The sequence below is a fragment of the Platalea leucorodia genome, assembly GCF_965183815.1.
Source record: "Platalea leucorodia genome assembly, chromosome: 10".
In the NCBI taxonomy this organism is placed as follows: domain Eukaryota; kingdom Metazoa; phylum Chordata; class Aves; order Pelecaniformes; family Threskiornithidae; genus Platalea; species Platalea leucorodia.
Window position 1 is genome coordinate 11233674 of NC_138832.1, and position 14500 is coordinate 11248173.

The window sequence follows — 14500 nt, forward strand, 5'->3', positions numbered from 1 at the left end:
ACCATACCTCGTCCCTGTGCAAGACGGTCCGGCTGGCAGACGCTGCCCGCGCTGGCGGCCGTGACGCACCGGTGCCGGCTGGCCCTACTGCCTAGGGCCAGCGCACCTCTGGCCCTGCACCCTGCCCAGGCCCCTGCCCCTGGGCAGGGCTGAGTGTGAGGATGCTCGTTGGAGAATGTATTTATACCCTGTCACCCGCGCAGAGTAACAAATTCCAAATAAAACAGAAGTGATATTTTTAATAGCGGTGTGTCTCGTCTCTTCTTGGAGCGTTCAGGGGCCAGGGGCTCCCAGGCTGGGTGGGGTGCCCTGTGCTGGCTCAGAGCCACTCCGACCATGGCTGTGCCTGCTGGCAGAGGGTCCGGACAGTCCCCATGTCCCTGGCACCCACCCCGGAGGACCCCAGTATCACCCCACCAGGTCAGGGTGCTGGACCCCCAGTGCAGCACGCATGCAAGCCAGCACCATGCAACCCAGGATTGCCAACACCCGGTGCCACAGTGGGGGGGGTCCCCGCATGCCCCCAGCCCTGCTGGGCCCCCTCCCCAGCACTGGGACCCCATGTGGGACCTCCTCTGCCCCACAGCCCCCTCCCACCAAGCTCCCCCCCACCTTTCCCAGGCCAGCTCCCTTCCCCCTGCTTGCCAACCAGAAAAGCTGCTGGTTTCATTTCTTTTTAATGTAATTTCAACTGGAGTTGCCATGGAAACCAGGCATGGGGCCTGAATCGCCTCCAGGCAGCATGCAGGCAGTGGAGCCAGGGCTGAGGCCCCCAGCCAGGCGGGGGACAGGCAGGGGGCTGCGCTGGGGTCTGCGTTGGGGCTCTACCTTGCTCTCCTGGGGGGCCTCTGCAGCTGCAGTGCCACTGGCACATGTCACCCTGCTTGGCACTGTGCTCCAGCCCTTGCAGTGGACCGCCATGGCCCCCAGTGCTGCCCAATGTGGGGCTCCTGCAGACCCTGCCAGCCTGTGCCCTGTGTCCTGGAGCTGCAGCACATGGCAGGCACTGTGGGCATGGCCTCGGGACACCAGCCTGGGATGGCGGCAGGGCCCTCACCATGGGGCAGATGGAGAGGGTGAGGAAGGAGCAGGAGGCAGGCAGCATGCTGTGCCATGCCGCGCTGTGCTGTGCCATGCCACCAAGGGCAGGGATGCTGCAGAGCACCTGGGACAGGTAGCAGCAGAGCCAAGCCACCACAGGACTCCGATGGCCCAATGGGACTCCAGCCCAGGGCACAGGGCTGCCTTCCTCAGGCTTTTCCATGCCAAGGGGCAGAGCTGCTGCCTGCAGACTCAGCTCTCTGTGTGGAGGGATGGCTGCTCACCCTCAACCCTGACCCGCAGCCCCATCCAGCGCTGCCCCAACCACTGGCCCCCCTGGTCTGACCCACCCGGCAGCCCCAGGACCACGGTCCCAGGGCCCTCCCTCGCAGTTGCCGGGTGCCCCTGTTTAGTGACTGTCTGCGAGAAGAACCAAGATGAAAAACGCACATCAGGCCACGGGGCCGGGTTTCCATGGAAATGCCAGTGCTCTGCAGCACAGCTCCAACAGCAGCCGCCTCACCGCGGTGCGAGCAGCAGGGCCAGCCCTGCCTGGTGGCCGGTGGCCCATCCTGGTGACACACCGGCATCACCGCCAGCTGCCCACGCTGCCGTGCCTAGTGCCCTCTTGAAGGGGAAATGCCTTTCCGATAGGAGCTTGCCCTGCCCTTCTGTCCCCCTCCTCATCCCTGCACGGCCCCAGCTGCTTGCTGTCCCCATGTGCCAGCGTGGCCACCCCAGCTAGGACCCCAAGGACAAGCTAGTGACAGACAAGACGTTGCTATTGCGTTATTGCCTTTGCAAAACTCCCAAGCCCGCCATCTGTCCAGGGTGTCCTTGACCATCAGCAGCGTTTGGAGACCTGGCAAAGCCCAGGGGACACCATGTCCCAGAGGGTATGTGCAGTTAGCATCTGTGTGACAATGTGGGACATCATCAGCTTCAGGGGACATGTTTAGGGCTGCTGGCAAAGAGAAGCATAAGGGAACTGAACCGCAAAGGTGTCCCTGGCATGGAGAGGGGATGAGTGACCTGTGCCTGGCCCCTGCCTGCTCCAGGAGCCACAGCCAGCAGGAGGGCAGGGATGCTGCTCCACACAGCAGCATCACTGGGACAGTGTCCTGGTCCCTACGCCCCTGATGCACCCAGGACACGGGACAGCAGACCCACAGACCGGCAGGACAAGCCATTACGCTGTGTGCTGCAATTCCCTCTGCCCCATGCTGCAGCAGCACAAAGGATTTCTGTGCTCTCCCGCTGCCAATGCCCTTCCCAGCAGAGCTGACTTAAACCAGAGGGTTTTGCCTCTCCAAGGGCAGCAGCCTGGATCCAGGGACACCTGTGCTGCCGTCAGTGTGAACCTGGAAGCCCAGTGGCCCCTGTGCCGCAGCAGCCATCCAGGCTGGCGGCAAGGCTGAGCCATCCATGGGGCCAGCCCTGCCCGGGGCAGGATGGCAGGGGAAAGGGTGTTCTGACAGCCTGCTCTGCAGCACCCTTTTCCTCCTGGCAGCAGAGGTGTTTCAGTGATGCTTGGATTTCCTCCATTGTACCGACGCAGACTGCCGGGCTGTGAGATCTCTGACCCCAGCAAGGTGCCAGCAGCTGCATCACCCCGTCCCACCATCCGGATGTTGGCTCAGCCCTGCCCATCTCATCAGCTTGTCTGCGTTCGACGTGCCCACGCCCTCCAGCTTTTCGCTGCAACTTCAGACACCAGATTAACCTCACGATTAACGTCATTAACAAAGAGCCCGTTTCTGGTGCACGTGGTCACAGACGGGGCCCTTTGCTGAGCACCGGGGGCAGCGCCGGCCCGGCTGCTTCGTACGGCCTGTCCTTGACCGCTGGCTTTTGCAGAACAGTTTTCCCTCCTGCAAACAGGCGGCGGTGGCCGGAGGCCGGGCCCGGAGCTCAGCGCAGCCCGGGGCAGGCGAGGCTGCCGCCCGCGCTCCCGCCCACCCCCGGGGCTCCCGGTCCTCCTGTCACCTCCCGGTGGGGACACCGGGCGGGCACCGGGCTGGACGGCAACGCCCCGGGTTCCTCCTCCCTCTTTCCTGTTTGCTTTTTTTTTTTAATTTTATTTTATCAATTTTTACTATATTTGTAGGTGATTCCCACGCGTTGAGCCCCACGGGCGCTGCCGCCGGCGGGTGCGGCTCCGCCGCCCCCCGGCCCGGCCCGGCCCCGCAGCGCCACCTGCTGGCGCGGCCGGGCGCAGGCGTCACGGCGGGCGGCGACCGCCACTCCCGCCCCGCCCCGCCTCCTGCAGCTCCCGGCAACCCCCAGCCTGGCTCCCCGTGCCCCCCAGCCTGGCTCCTGCAGCCCCCCCGCCAATGCTTCCCCCCACTTAGCCCGGCCCACAAATCCCCCAGTGCCCCCAGTCTGCTCCTTCGGGGCACCCAGTGCCCCCCCCCCCCAGCCTGACCCCACTAGCCCCGTGCCCATGCTGCCCCCCCAGCCTGCCCCCCGGCACCCCCCGGGGCCCCCTCTCCGCCTGCCCCCCCGCACCCCCGCGGCAGGGCCCTCCCGGTCCTGCGGCGCGTCCCGGGCCCCGGGTGCGCGGCCAGGGCGGTGCCGGCGGCTGCGGCCGCTCCCGCGCCCCGCCGGGCGCTGCTGACTCAACCGGCGGCTTATCGTGGGCCGCGATTGCAGCCCCGGCGGGCCCCACCCGCCCCGCACCCCCGGCGATCCCCGGCCCTTCACTGCCCCCCGCGCCCCCCGCCGCCCCCCTGCCATCCTCCTGCGGGGGGGGCAGTGGCACCACTGCCATCCTCATGCAGGGGATGGTGTGCGGGGTCCTGCAGCCCAGCCCGGGGCCCCAAAATGTGGGGCAGGGTCGCCATGCCCCAGTGCACTGCAGAGCCATGCAGGGTGCAGGGCAGCAGGACCTTGAGTGGGCCTTTAGCTCGGTTAATAGTTGACAGTCTGTTTGCCTTTGCAGGCTACACGTTTACACATTAAATCTGGGTGTTAGTGGCTCCCCAGGGACCAGCCCTCAGCCTGCAGCAGTGGACCAAGGTGCTCCAGGTGCTAGGGGTGCCCAGAGCTGTCCCCCAGGATGGAGAGCAGGGCCCCATCATGGTGCATGTGCCTGACTTGCACGGGATGTGGCAAGGAGGATGCTCACAGCAGGGGATTGCGGCCAGGGGGACCACAGAGCTCCCACGGGGACCATCCTGGGGGGCTGGCCCTGCCTCAGTGCTGCAGTGGCCCCTGGGCTGTCCCTGGGGGATGCTTGGCCACAGCAGTGGGTGCTGGTGGGTGCTTTGGCGGTGTGAGTGCAGGCTGGACACACCTGTGGTGTTTACTTGGCAAGGAGCAAGTCCTGGAAGGAGTGAGGCTGTTTGTTTGGGAGGGGGTGGCTGACGCGTTGGAGGGTAGTATAAAGTCCAGGGTGCTGCACTAGAGGCTGAGGCTGCTGCGTTCCCCCAGAGCTTTGCCTGTCCCGGTGCTGAGGTGAGAGCCTGGTGGGCACGGCACTGCTGTGGGGGTGGCCACACGTCCCCCAGCTGGGGGGTACTGGGGGGTCCAGGGTGGGGGCCGCAGAAGGTCTCGGCTTTGGGCCAGGGAGGGCAGAGCAGGGGTGCTTGACCACATGGGGGGAATGGGGTGAGGAGCAGAGCGTGGCCTGGGCACAGGCTGCCCTTCCCGTGGCTTCACCGGAGTGTCTTTGCTCACCGCCGTTTGCGCAGCTCCAGGCGCTCGCACCCTGGGCTAAGGGGTGGAGGTGGTATTTGGGATGGCATTGTTGCCCCACCACCCTGTGGGCCCCAGCTGGTAGATGTTACTGGATGTGCTGCTCACCACCTGAGGCTGGGGACAAAACCTGAGGGACATGGCACCATCCCCACGAGGATGGGGCACAGTATGATGGTGTGGCTGGGACACCAGCCCTGAGGGACACGGGCATGGGGGTCTGCAAGCACAGGGGCTGTTGTCCCCACCAGCATGTCTGAGCAGTGGGGCAGCATCAGTGGCCCCCTGTCCCAGGAGAGGAGAGGAGCGCAGCTCCTGCGACACATGGCTCTCAGCACTGAGCACAGCCAGAGTCACCCGGGTGGACTCTTTCCCATGTGCCCAACAGGATGGGGCATGCGCAGGGCAGCTCCAGCGCCCTCGCAGCTGTTGCTGCTGGCACCAACCCCCTGGCAGCAAAGCCTCGAGGGCATGGTGGGACCCACGGGGGCTGTACCCAGTGCATCCAGCCCCATGGGTCCCCACAGACTGCTCAGTGCCACACTGAGGAACAGCCAGATCCCAGCTCCGGACACTGCCCCGTACCGTCCATGCGGTATGGGCACACAGCTGGGCTCTGCCATGCATCCCGGGGAAGGGACCTCCAGGCACCCCAGGTGGCCGTCCAGCCCGGTGATGCCTGTGGCGCGGGTCCCGCTGGGCAGAGCGACGAGCACCCTGCAAGCCGGTGGCTGGGGGGGCCGTGGCTGTGGTCGGCGCAGGGCGAGGTGGGAGCGGGTGCGGGGCCAGGCAGCGGGAATGCAGCACACAGGCACTTTGTTTGGCTGGGGTGGGCGGAAGTCAGGGCGTTGGATCTGAATGCTAAAGTGTGTTGTTCAGGGACCGATAAAGGCCCCATTGTATGTAAATAGTTTATAAAGCAGCATATGACTTCCAGTGCAGGGCAGTGGCGGATAGAGACGAGGGCAGGCGGAGCAGAGCTCTCCTGCGGGAGACATGAGACCTTAGAGGGGCCATTGGGGGCAGCTCGCAAGGACCCTTCCTCACCGGCAGGTATGCGCCGCCGGGACCCTCCACACCAGGGGTGGCTGGAGGGCAGGTCCCAGCCCCTCAGCCTTGTGCTCAGGGTGGGAAGCAGCTTCTGGGGCTGCTCGGTGCCAGCGGGTGGCCCTGGCGGGGCAGGGGTCTGTGCTTGGGGTGCGGGGTCACCCCATGCTCCCCAGGCAGGGATGGCTCTAGGACGGTGGCAATGCATGGCTGCATGGGGGGTCCCCACAGCTCGGGGTTCTCCAGCCCCACTCCTGCAGGGAATGGGGGGATGAGGGCAGGGAGGTGCTGGTGCAGAGGAGCCCATGGAGCTCCTTGGGTGCATCTGTAGTGAGAGAGCTCAGTGCTGTGTGCAGATTGGGGGTCTCTGCGGAGGTGTGGGAGCTTCACCCCTGTCCTCTGTGGCAGCCGTGGGTCAGGATCCCCATGCCAGTGAGGGGTGGCAGGGCAGGAGCAGCTGGCACTGCAGGGCCAACTGGTTGCCTGCCTGCACTGGCCAAAATGCTGCCCTGAGCCATGTCAGCAGTGTGAGCCACGCTGCCGTCCTGCCATCCATCCATCCTGCTGTCCACCTACCAGGGCTGGGGCAGCCAGTTGCTCCTGGGTCCCTCCTGGGGCTGCTGCCACCATTGCCAGGACAAGGTGGCTCTCAGCCAGGGGCCCTTCCTGCTCCTAACACCATCTCTCTCTGCTCACTCCTGCAGACGTGAGGAACGATGAACTGGGCTGGCCTTTACACGGTGCTTAGCGGGGTGAACCGCCACTCCACTGCCATCGGGCGCATCTGGCTCTCCGTCATCTTCATCTTCCGGATAATGGTGCTGGTGGTGGCAGCCGAGAGTGTCTGGGGGGATGAGAAATCCGCCTTCACCTGCAACACCCAGCAGCCCGGCTGCAACAGTGTCTGCTACGACCACTTCTTCCCCATCTCCCACATCCGTCTGTGGGCCCTGCAGCTCATCCTTGTCACCACACCAGCTCTCCTCGTGGCCATGCACGTGGCCTACCAGCAGCACCAGGAGAAGAAGCTGCTGGTGCTGACAGGGCACGCGGACCCCAAGCACATGGAGGAAGTGAAGAAGCACAAGATGCGCATATCGGGATCGCTGTGGTGGACATACGTTTGCAGCGTGGTCTTCAGGCTGCTCTTCGAGGCCGTGTTCATGTACATCTTCTACATGCTCTACCCAGGCTACCAGATGGTGCGGCTGGTCAAGTGCGAGGCTTACCCCTGCCCCAACACCGTTGACTGTTTCATCTCGCGACCCACTGAGAAGACCATCTTCACCGTCTTCATGCTGGTCACCTCCAGCATCTGTATCGTCCTTAACATGGCGGAGCTGGTCTACCTGGTGGTGCGGGCCTGTGCCCGCCGAGTCCAGCACAACTCCAACCCCCCATCAGGGAAGGGCTCCTTCTATGGGCACAAGCTCTCCTCTGAGTACAAGCAGAACGAGGTCAACCAGCTGCTGACAGAGCAGGACGGCTCCCTCAAAGACATATTGCGCCGCAACCCCGGGCTGCAGGAGAAGGGCGACCGCTGCTCTGCCTGCTAGGGCCAGCGCTGCAGGGGTCCCAGCCCTTGCCCCCGCCCCACAGCCGCCCCACGGCCCTGTGCTGTCCCTGTCCCATGGATAGCATCCCTCAGGCACCGGTCCAGCCCTCCCAGATGGTCAGGAGGGCATCTTGGGCCATTAAATCTCCGTTCTCAGGCACTGCCTCCCTCCTTTCTGCTCCATCTGGGACGTGCTAGGGGCTGGGGTGCTGGTGTGGGGTGTCCACCCCTGCACCCTAGCCCAGGTGGGTGTCACCAGGGGCTGTGGGGGCTGCAGTGCCTGGACTGAGCTAGGGCCATGGCTGCAGTGCCCTGGCAGCCAGCATGCAGGAGCAGTGACCCCTGGGTGGCATTGAGCAGTGTCCAAGGGCTCACGCTCCCCCACCACCAGCCCCTGCAGCCCCGAATATATTTAGAAAAGTACTCAGATGAAAAATAGAGGGAAAAAGTTTCCCCAGTGGCTGTTTCATCTGCCAGTCACAATGAAAGCCAATGGGGCACACAGCTGCCTCATGCCCCAATAACCCCGCACTTGCTGTTGGGTGAATGGACGAATGGAGCCAGGCAGACCTGTCCGAACCCCACTGAGGAGCTGGGGACCAGCCAGGAAGGGAGCCTCGCAGCATCCCGCACCACCTCACCAAGGGTAGCCAACAGTGTGGGAGCGCCGGGCTCTGCCCCACGTGCCTGCTAACGGTGAGGGTCCCCATGCCGGATTGCCACCGCGGTGTCCCCTACAGTGCTCCCAGCATGGTGGGGCTGCTTTCTGCTAGAGGTCTTTGCTCCTGCTGCCCTCCCTGTGACAGGTTAGGGGGTCTCATGGGATGCAGGGAGGGGACACTCCAGGGACAGCCCCGGGTTGGGTCCCTGCATGCCCGCCCAGGCAGGGGATGGGGTGGCGGTTTGGTGGGTTGTGGGGCAGCCGTGTCTGGAGGGTGGCTGTCTTGCAGGGCACTGCGGCACGTGCCATGGGGGACTGGAGCCTGCTGGGGCGGCTACTGGAGAGCGCCCAGGAGCACTCCACAGTGGTGGGGAAGGTCTGGCTCACCGTCCTCTTCGTCTTCCGCATTCTGGTGCTGGGGGCAGCTGCTGAGCGGGTCTGGGGTGACGAGCTGTCTGGCTTCTCCTGCGACACACAGCAGCCCGGCTGCCAGAACGCCTGCTACGACAGCACCTTCCCCATCTCCCACCTCCGTTTCTGGGTCCTGCAGATCATCTTCGTCTCTACCCCCAGCCTTGTGTACCTGGGCCACATCCTGCACCTGGTGCATCTGGAGGAGAAGGCACAGCAGCAAGTGGCGGCACAAGCTGGCAGTGGGGCCAGGCGGCAGCGCCCCAGGCAGCCCCAGCTTCCTGCAGGGAACATGCGGGGACGGGTCTGCATGAGAGGGGCCATTCTGAGGACGTATGTCTGCAACATTGTCTTCAAGGCTCTCTTGGAAGTGGGCTTCATTGTGGGCCAGTACGCCTTGTATGGGTTCCAGCTGAAGCCCCTCTACACCTGCAGCCGCTGGCCCTGCCCCAACACCGTCAACTGCTACATCTCCCGGCCCACTGAGAAGACCATCTTCATCCTCTTCATGCTGGGGGTGGCCTGCGTGTCCCTGCTGCTCAACCTGGTGGAGATCTACCACCTGGGTCTCACCAAGTGCCGGCAGGGGCCAGGCCCCAAGTCCCGCATCCTGCCCAGTCCTGGTGGCCCTGCGGGGCCCTGCAGCACTCGCGTCGCCCTGCCCGGCAGTGGCAGCCCCATGGCTGCTGGCAGACCCCCCCATGGACTGGCACCCCTGGGGAAGGCGGGTGCATGGCTGGGGGTGGCCAGTGGGTCCCACGGGAAGGCGCGAGTGGCAGACCTGGCCGTGTGAACGTGGCCTGCTGGGATGCTCAAGGATGGGTGATGTATGGGTGGGCACAGTTGTGGTTCTGTCTCAAGGCCCTGCCAGGCTTGTGACCAGCATCAGAGATGAGCATGGCCCCAAAGACCCAGCTCGGCCACTCCCTGCGCTTCCTACGAGAAAGGCCAGGCTGGGTCAGGGGCCTGTCAGCCCTGGGGGAGAAAATAAATACCCACTGCACCTCACTCGACTCCTGCTCTGCCCACGGGCACCGTGGCATCGCTCTCCGACCAGTGTGCCCCATGGACACACTGCGTGGCCAGGGTAGGGTCACCACTGGGTTGGGTTGGGCTGCAGCCCTGTGGGCAAGGGCTGGGTATGGAGAAGCAGGGCATGCCAAGCTGGCACCACCAGGCACGGGGTCAGGGGCCAGCCTAGCATGCCAGAGCTGGCAGCACACCAGGGACCAGACAAGGAAGGAAGTGCAGGCAGCACAGGCAGGCAGGGATGGACAGGAGCAAGTTGCATGGCAGCAGTGGGACACTGGCTCTGCTCTCCTGCAGTGCCCACCCTGCCCAGGGGGGAAAAGCAGGGGCTGCCAGAAGTTTTCCGCATCTTTATTTGAAATGAATGGTTTCCAGAGACACAGGGTTAGTCCTACCGCCCTGGCATCACTACAACAAGACTGGTGAGCGGCTCACTCTCCACATGGACACAGAGAACAGATGGCCCCGGGCCAGGGCCCAGAACAATATATACAGGCTCAACAGGAGACCCATGTACAGCTCAAGAAAACCGACCAGAACACGAGGAGGGGTAGGAGGCAGTAGGGAGCAGCACAGGCAGAGCCAGGCTTGCCCTAGGCAGGGTGCTGGCACCCCGCTGCTTTGGGAGGGAGGGGGAAACCAGGCAGAGCTCCTTGCTTCTGCCAGCAGCTGCCCGAGGCCCCGGCTGGAGCAGAGGGACCCACCGATGGCACCTTGCACCAGGGAGGGGGGTTATGCAAGACGGGGGAAGAGTGGGGAAGAGAGGGGCAGCGCTGGCACAGACCCGTCTCCTTCAGTTTTCCACCGATTCAGAAAACATTGACAAAATTGAGGGAGGCAGCCTGGCTGCATATGAGAGAGGCATCCCTGCAGCAAGGCCAGGTCTCTGCCCTCACGTTCCAGCACCAGCTCCCTCTGCTTCCCGAAGCCAGCCCAAACATCTCCCACCCCTGGGAACAAGCCCTCCCCCTGACCCAACAGCTCTCAGGCTGCCAGTGGTCCTTCCCCACTGGCTTAAAAACACCATCCTGCCACAGCAGCAGCAGCAGCGCTACTGTTCCTGCCGTGCCACCCGCAGCCTCACAAGGGGATGCTAGAGGAAGGGGGATTTAAAAGCCTGGGGGCCACTGGTCCCAGACAGCGCTCTGCAGGTTCCTGCCCTGTGGCAAGGGGAGAGGGGGGTAGTGTCAGGGCTGGGGGTAGGGGGAGGAACAGGGCTGGGCAAGGGGAGCTGCCCCGGGGGCTCTGCCACCCCTGTGCTGTGGGGACTGGCCCCGGGGAAGATGGCTCACCCAGCAGCCGGGACAGGAGGCAGAGCTGAGTGCGGGGGCCACGTATGTAGGAGAGGCCTGTAATGAGCAGGATGGGACATCCAAGTCCGGTAACGGTGAAGGGACAGCACTGCCACAGCACCATCCCCTCCTGCGCTGCATGGCCCCCACCGTGCAGCGGGAGGCAGGGAGACAAGGCATCCAGGGCTGGAGCACAGCCAGCCCGGCAGCACCTTGCTCTTAGTCCATGTCATCCTCCAGGCCACTGAGCCGACTGTGCTCCTCGTAGATCTCCCTCACAGCCAGGATGCGGTTCAGCATGCTCTCCAGCATGCTCCGGTCCATGGGGATGACCGAGTACCAGAGTGGGGACTCGGCGATGCACGACCGTTCGGGCTGCAGATAGAAGACATCGTTGCGGTTCCGCAGACTCTCGGGACTGTAAAGAGAGAAGAAGGTGAGCCCTGGAATACCAGCTCCAGGGGCTCAGAAAGCCTGGCCTGCCCTCATGGTCATCAAGGGGGGCTCAAGGCTTGTCACAGCCCCTCATCCTTTGGCAGGATGAGGACACAAACTGAGTCTGCAGCCCCTCGCTCAGGACCAAAGCCCCTAACCAGCCAAGCACCAGGACTCATACTGCACACTCCTGCCTATCTAGAGAGAGGCAAGTAGTGGAAGGGGCCAGAGAGAAGCATTCTCTCAACCATGGTCTATACAAGTAGCGCAAACCCTGGGCAAGGCTTCACTCTCAAGCACAAATGTTTGGAGAGCAGCAGCCACTCCACAGGGTCCCACCAAAACTGAGAAGTGGCCCCAAAATGGCACATGCCCCTTCTCCAGAGAAGGCCTCACCATTTGGAGAGATAAAACTCATAGAACTTGACTGGGCATCGGAGTGGGTTCATCCTGTTCTCCCGCTGCTCCAGCATCGGTACCTCCTCCTCACGCTTACGCTTTCCAGAGCCGCCATCTGCAGAGGGGGAGAGAGCAGGATCACAGCTGGGACCTGACAGGGGAGGCAGAGGGAGGAACAGAGAGATGCTCTGTCGGATCCTACCTCGACCTTTCTTCTGCTTGGCAGGAGCGTAGTAGCGGATGCTCACCACCTTTGTCATGCCACGGGCTGTTGTGCACTTGCGGGACTGGCGCACCACGTTGGTGAAGGAGAGCTGCATGTGCTCCTCTGCTGTCTGCAGCCCGAAGAACTTGGTATTGAAGAACATGAGGGTGTTGAGAAGCACAAAGGGTGAGTAAACACCCAGCTGCTTGCACTCCCAGAGGTGCTCCTCCTCGACACGCGAGAAAACTGTGTCTGCAATGCACAGAGGAAGAACCAGGTCACATCAACATTGGCCTTGTGGCAATCCCTTCACCCTGCCCAGGCAAGCTCACTGCAAAAGACTGATGCTTCACAACATCCCCTTTTCCATGGGGTTACTTCTCCAGAGCCATCAGCAGAGCTAGATGCTGGCTCTGCCCAGCCACAAGTGACCCCAGAGCACAGCCAAACCACAGGCCAGAACCCAAATCAATCCTAACCGCTCATCCCTATAGATGGCCACAAAGTGAACTCCAGGTCAGTGCTCCACCACACTCGGCATGAGATAAAGGAAAAGCAGCAGGCAGGACAGACATGGCCAGCTCCTGCCTAGACACACAGGTCTGGAGCCAAATGCCTGTGCCTGGGACAGCCAATATGCAGAGGTGAGGCTGGAGCTGTGGCCTAACCACTGACAAGACACAGCATGGAAAGCAGCCCAGATCACAGCATCATGAAAAGCCTCTGCAGAGCTCTAAGTCCGCTCACAAGGCAGCAGCACAGCAACCCTGGCCAACACTTAACACAGTGTGCAGCACTCGCCCACATGCTGGGAATGCAAAGGCCTGTCTTGGTATCCTCTTTGCCAAAGGGTGGAGACATCATTGTGAAGTGTTGTAAAGACTCAGACTGTCCCAGGACACAAAGCAGCTGTGCTCTGCTCCCAGCTACCCTGACTCTGGGCAACAGAAGCTGCTGAGGTGTAAATCAGGCTGGCTCTGCTGCTGGTATGGGTCAGTCCAAGACACAGCAGGACCATGCTGCCCATGCCAAGGAAGAGGGTTGAGGCTGGAGGAGCACAATCACACGGGAGGATCCAAGGCTAGAAGCACAAACTGGATGCATGTGGTGACTGAAAGTACTCTGCAGACACATACTATTTGGTAAGATTGTGGGTTGCCAGCCGCTCAGGGACTTGTTCAGCTCCTGCACGAAGGTCAGGTAGTAAAGGTCTGTAAATATATTCACCATACGATTGTTCTCGAGCAGGTACTAGAAAGGACAGAATACACAGTCAAGAGAGACATGGCAGCACCTGGAATGCAAACCCTCCCCAGAGAGCCCAAGGTACATATGCAGAGCACCCTTCCTTGTACAACCAGAGCTGCAGGGCAGACTCCTAAAACCAGCCACTTCTGAGAGCTATGAGGAAAACCCCAGGGTATGACAATGCAGACTTAGTGCTGAAGAAGAGACTGAGTTTGGGGAGATCTCCCAGCCCTCCTCAAGGATGTGCAAGAAGGGTGCAAGGCTGGGGAACAGCTGCCACCCTGCCCACTGGGCTTGGGAACATAGACCAAACCAGGTGTGCTGCTGTCCTGGGGTGAGGCACCGAAGGACAGTCCAGCAAACCTCTCTGGGTCCCCAGAAGGCAGAATAAAGGGTACAAGCTCCCCTCACCAGATCTGACCCCCAGGTTTGGCTGTGGAGGACTTGAGGGCAGCAAGCCCTCCCTCACCTGCTGGATGCCAAGGCAGAGGTAATAGATGCTGTCTGGTTCGTAGCGCTCCCCATTGGGCCGTGTTATCTCCTTGACAAACTGGGCCAGGCCGTAGTTGAGCTCAGCTGCTGTGCAGGCCAAGATGTCTTCCTTGATCCTCATGGGCTTGGCTGTGGAGACAAGCACAGCAGACTCAGACAATAGCCTGCAAGGCCAGGAGGTCCTCAACACTCTGGGACCCAGCTTCTGGGAGGCTTCTGCCATTCCACCCCATCCAGACAGGGCACTTACGGCCAAAGCGTAGCTCCTCTCCCTTGCTGGTCTCTCCCCCTGCATACTTGGCTTGCACCCAGGACTTCCAGGCATTCACACCGTATGAGTAGTTCAGCACCGTGCAGGTGGGCTGGCTGCTCATTGAGTCCCGGGAACAGCTTTCAGAGAGCACCAGACGCTTCTGCCCCTGCAGAGAGGTGTACTGTGAGACTGGGCACCTACCTGGGACAGAAGCAAGCGTCCTGGCTGCCCCTCAGACGTGCTGAATGCCAGCTCCCTCCCAGTGTGCCTGTGCCCATGCCAGCAGGCATCCTTCTGCTGACAGCCATGCCATCAAGGCCCATTAGTTATGATGACCACAGGCAGGGAAGAGGCCAGCTCTCACATGACCTGTGGCATTCAAAGTTCCTCCAAAGTGGCAGGCAAGTATTTTCATTCATGGAGTAGCCCACAGGCCAGGCATGCCCCGAAGGGAGAGGCCACAACCTCCCCAGCGCACCAAAGCTTCTGGCAGACTTTACCTTATACATCCCAGATGGCAGCTCCTACTCCAAACCCAAAGAGCTTTAAGCAGGCAGTACCCATGGAGAGCTCACCTTTCGGACAGGACGAGGCAGATCTTGCTCTGTGGACACATCATCTGGTCCCACCAGCCCACAGTCAAAGAGGAAGTCCACACTGGGATTGATGTCTAAAGGGTCTGAAAGGAAACACAGGCAGAAGGGCTCACCTGAGACTTCCCATCCTGTACCCTGTG

The 14500-nt window shown here is 62.3% G+C and overlaps 3 protein-coding genes across 6 annotated transcripts in view; 2 read left to right on the forward strand and 1 right to left on the reverse strand.

Moving 5' to 3' along the window:
* Positions 1-6500: 6500 nt before the first annotated feature.
* On the forward strand, positions 6501-7340 carry GJB1 (gap junction protein beta 1; the record flags this gene model as incomplete). The annotated part of the gene is made up of 1 exon (XM_082322870.1): positions 6501-7340. One exon carries the CDS (start codon positions 6501-6503, stop codon positions 7338-7340), a length of 840 nt encoding a protein of 279 aa, XP_082178996.1.
* Positions 7341-8307: 967 nt separating this feature from the next.
* On the forward strand, positions 8308-9204 carry LOC309595774 (gap junction alpha-3 protein-like; the record flags this gene model as incomplete). Its single annotated transcript, XM_082323085.1, has 1 exon — positions 8308-9204. One exon carries the CDS (start codon positions 8308-8310, stop codon positions 9202-9204), a length of 897 nt encoding a protein of 298 aa, XP_082179211.1.
* Positions 9205-9817: 613 nt separating this feature from the next.
* Positions 9818-14500, reverse strand: part of ZMYM3 (zinc finger MYM-type containing 3) — a 33314-nt gene continuing 28631 nt past the window's right edge. For all 4 annotated transcript variants that reach the window (XM_082323646.1, XM_082323647.1, XM_082323648.1 and 1 more), the window contains exons 17-23: positions 14340-14443; positions 13762-13930; positions 13489-13640; positions 12908-13022; positions 11769-12023; positions 11564-11681; positions 9818-11150 (exon numbers count right to left, since the gene is read on the reverse strand). In XM_082323646.1, the coding sequence (XP_082179772.1) occupies positions 10952-11150; positions 11564-11681; positions 11769-12023; positions 12908-13022; positions 13489-13640; positions 13762-13930; positions 14340-14443 (1112 nt within the window). In that variant the 3' untranslated portion in view covers positions 9818-10951. The remainder of the gene's footprint in view (positions 11151-11563; positions 11682-11768; positions 12024-12907; positions 13023-13488; positions 13641-13761; positions 13931-14339; positions 14444-14500) is intronic.